This window comes from Mesitornis unicolor, unplaced genomic scaffold (genome assembly GCF_000695765.1).
Source record: "Mesitornis unicolor isolate BGI_N332 unplaced genomic scaffold, ASM69576v1 scaffold9402, whole genome shotgun sequence".
NCBI lineage: Eukaryota > Metazoa > Chordata > Aves > Mesitornithiformes > Mesitornithidae > Mesitornis > Mesitornis unicolor.
This window is the reverse complement of record NW_010169815.1, coordinates 10,721-14,233: the sequence shown is the minus strand read 5'-3', so window position 1 is coordinate 14,233 and position 3,513 is coordinate 10,721. Positions and strand designations below refer to the sequence as shown.

General features: G+C 36.6%; 1 protein-coding gene across 1 annotated transcript in view; it reads left to right on the top strand.

Annotated features, from left to right (window-relative positions):
- LOC104536767 (WD repeat-containing protein 70-like) overlaps positions 1 to 3,513 on the top strand; it is a gene marked incomplete at both ends in the record, with an annotated part of 65,010 nt that overhangs the window by 55,782 nt on the left and 5,715 nt on the right. Inside the window, one exon of the mRNA XM_010179484.1 lies at positions 1,523 to 1,622. Within this exon, the coding sequence (XP_010177786.1) occupies positions 1,523 to 1,622 (100 nt within the window). The remainder of the gene's footprint in view (positions 1 to 1,522; positions 1,623 to 3,513) is intronic.

Genomic DNA, 3,513 nt, shown 5'->3' with positions numbered 1-3,513 from the left:
TGCATTAAGTTGGGCAGCAAAATGAAAAACCTTATTTTAATACATGTATGTCAATGTGACATTGCCAGGGAGGGATGGGAGTGTTGAGTGGACAAATGTTGTGGAGCCCAAATGAAGTTTTTCCAATTTATTTGAAATAGCTAAATACCATATTGTAATCTTTCTGTCATTATTTCAAGCATTATTATTAACCATTTATGATGTTTTTTCAAGTGTCCATGGTATTTTTTAGACAGAAAATACATCATTTTAATTGCTTGTTAATGTTTAGCAAATAGTACAGAAAATTTATTTTCTGATAGCCAATTCACAGTTTATCCTTTATATGTTAACACATACTTGGAAAATTTTATGTAATTGGATGCATAAAATAAGTTTCTTAATATTTATAAACAACCCCACCAAAGACATACAGTTGTAAACTGCAATCTGTTCATAGAGTTTCTCCAGGATAGGCACAACTGGCTAGAAGTGGCAATAGTTTCAAAACAAGTACTATGGCTAAATGTAGACTATTACATTCTATCTCCAAATACTTTAAGAAGCATTTGCTTGGTGTTTGAAGTCCTCCTTTGTTTGCTGAAGAGTCATTTGTGGAGGGAATTTGCTACGTGACGCCTCTCAAAACTTGACTAAGTCTGTACACTAAAATAAGCCTGCAATCATTATTAATGTCAGCACACAAAGATTCTCTAGCTTTTGGACCAAATTTAGAACAAATATTTGAAAGGGTAAACAACATTAATTACCTTAATAGCTTGGTTTTTTTTCATATAAAATAGCCCATAAAAAGAGCCTAAGTAAGGTGCATTACCAATAATTAGAAGACACAGTAACAGAGGATTCCTGTGCAAGCTTAAATTATTCGATGTGTTTGCATTTTGTGACCCCATTCTACTTATTTTGTAGAACTGTGTCTCTTAATGTATAGATTGGCTAGTGATCACGAAGCAGCTGCTAAGTATTTTGTCCTCTTACTGTCCAGGGTGTGATTCTCCATCTGACTTACTGCATGCTGTTCAAATCCTCCTCTGAAGATACATACTTCTATGCGTATTTTTCTATTTTGCTCCTGACTATGGTAAATGAAGGATTTGAAGGTCACTAATTTGTCGTCTTCTCCTCTGTGTGATGAAGGACATGTTTTAGTCCTTGTCTTACAGATGGGAAGCTGAGATACAGTTGCACAGGTAACCCTTAATTCTTGAATGCTTTATTTTACAACTGTATGAATTAGTTTTGTTAGGCAAGAGGGCAAATGAGAAGTGTAATTTCCTAGGTGTTAAAAAAGAGTCAACCTGTCTCAAATTCTTGTAGCCCTGTTTCTGTCTTTCGTTTGTCTTCCATTATATCAAAGTCATCTTAATATCTTAGCTGAGACCTTTATTTTTGGTTGGGAAGTAGGAAAGCTTGATTTTACAAAACTGCTAACATTTAATTAGAAATTAATAGTGCACAAAATGCTATAAAGAATTGTCTTGAAATAAGCAAATTTTCAATCTTTCATTTGTTTGACAAACAGGTACACACAAAGTTCCACTGCAGGCAAGCCCATGCTGCAGGCACCGACACTTCATGCTTGACATTTTCCTATGATGGCACTGTCCTTGCCAGCCGGGGAGGTAAGTGATTGAAAGAACCCTTTGAAGTGTTGAATGTAAGACGATTTTAACTTTACTACGTTACATGGTTCGGTAAACAAATCATTTTAATCTTATCATTGTTAATTGTAATTGTTTATGATGGAGGTAAGACAGTGAAATCTGTGATGCTAGTGATTTAAGCCTGAAGTGTTTCACAATTTGCATCTTTTATTTTGATACTCTATGCAATACTGTCTTCCTGAGAGTGCATTTTACAGCAGTTAAGGAATATTTAAAGAGAACTTTGCTGTTTTATATTACACAGTTCCTGATATGTGTTCTTGTCTAGCATTACTAATACACCTACAGGAAATTGTTAGTGTAATTAAAAATAAAATGAGACCAGTTTCGCTACTTAGCTCTTTCTGGGAGGATTGCTGTCTTTCAACAACTGTATCTCTGTTCTGCTGTTATTTAATCCTCAAGCAGCTTTCTTATGCAATGTCCTTTTCTATTCTAATTGTTGGGGATTTTTTTCTAGTTTATATTACAAACATCAAGAGGTAATGGCTGGAAGTGAGTGGCCAAGATGTACTTGAATGCATAAAAAATTGCAGTGTCTACAGGACAGGAAAAATATTCTTTTTTTTTTTTTAAACTTCAGATGAAACTTTTATAAAGCAGTGTTAGATAACAGAAAAAGTCTTGAGAAGGCAAAGGTACATTTGAAGACTCATTCACTCCAGTAGTAGATGTATTGGAAAGGATGGTGTCTGTGTAAGACATCTTTTTATACAGAGATTTGTCTATCTGGTATTTTGCAGGCAGGTGCAAGCATACAATTTGAGCTGTCTGGATGAAAAACAGCTGTAACCAGAAGCTATGTGTATGCATTAGCGTGGCCTCAAGGCCAAATAAACAGGCCTAGGGAGAGACAGTGTATGTTAGTATTGGTGAACGTTGTGTCTTAGCATATGTACAGGACATCTGGTCAGTGTGGTACACAGACAAAATGAGATTACATATACAAAATACCAGGATAGAGGTATTTGTAGGTGGCAAAAGCTCTGAAGCAGGAATATGCTTCCAAGACAAGGGCTATAGCTTGCAATTGCTTTGTGTCCTCCCCTTTCCCCTGTCCCTGGTGAGTAGAGTGGCATTGGTGGCTTTTACAGTAATACGTAGCTGCTACTGGATGATACCCTTCTGACTTCTTTGTATCTCTTGCCACGTTTCTAAGATTCCAAACATTACATTTTCCAGATCACATCTTTCAGACTAAGGTGATGGTAGTCTTGTCTTTGAGAGCCCTAAGCTTATGAGGGCACAGTAATGGCACTTGAGATGTTTCTTAATTGCTATTCGGGCTCCTGGATCCCGAGTTGTACTGCCTTTGTACTCATCATGAATGAGTCCTGCGTGGTTGAGGAAGAACTCAACCTTGCTGGTCCTTACTGAACCAGACACTTACTGGGTGAGAACCTTCTCTTCCTTGGAAAGTAGGTGAACCATCTGTCTTTCTGTTCTGGGCTAAGTGAAATGCTGCACCCATCTGCCAGTGATGTTGCCTCCCAAAAAGTCACACAGACATATTTTATAAGATTTAAAGAGAAACCTCACTGTACTTTTAAATACTAACAGCAAACAAGGTCAGTACTTACGTGAGGAATATTCTCTAATGCTGTCTTGAAACCTCCGTTTATGTAAATTCTTTTATGTTTCACATTTATGGATGTAGATCACTCACCTAAATTACATTTGCTTATTTTTATTGCATGTGGCACTTCTGGTTGCCTGCTCTTCCTCATCTGTCTTCAGATTTTGTCGTGTTAAACAGACTTTCACTTACGTATGCTTTATCTATCACACTCTGCTCTAAGCTACATAAAAGCTGATTGATTGATTGTTTGCAGAATGTAAGACTGTAGGG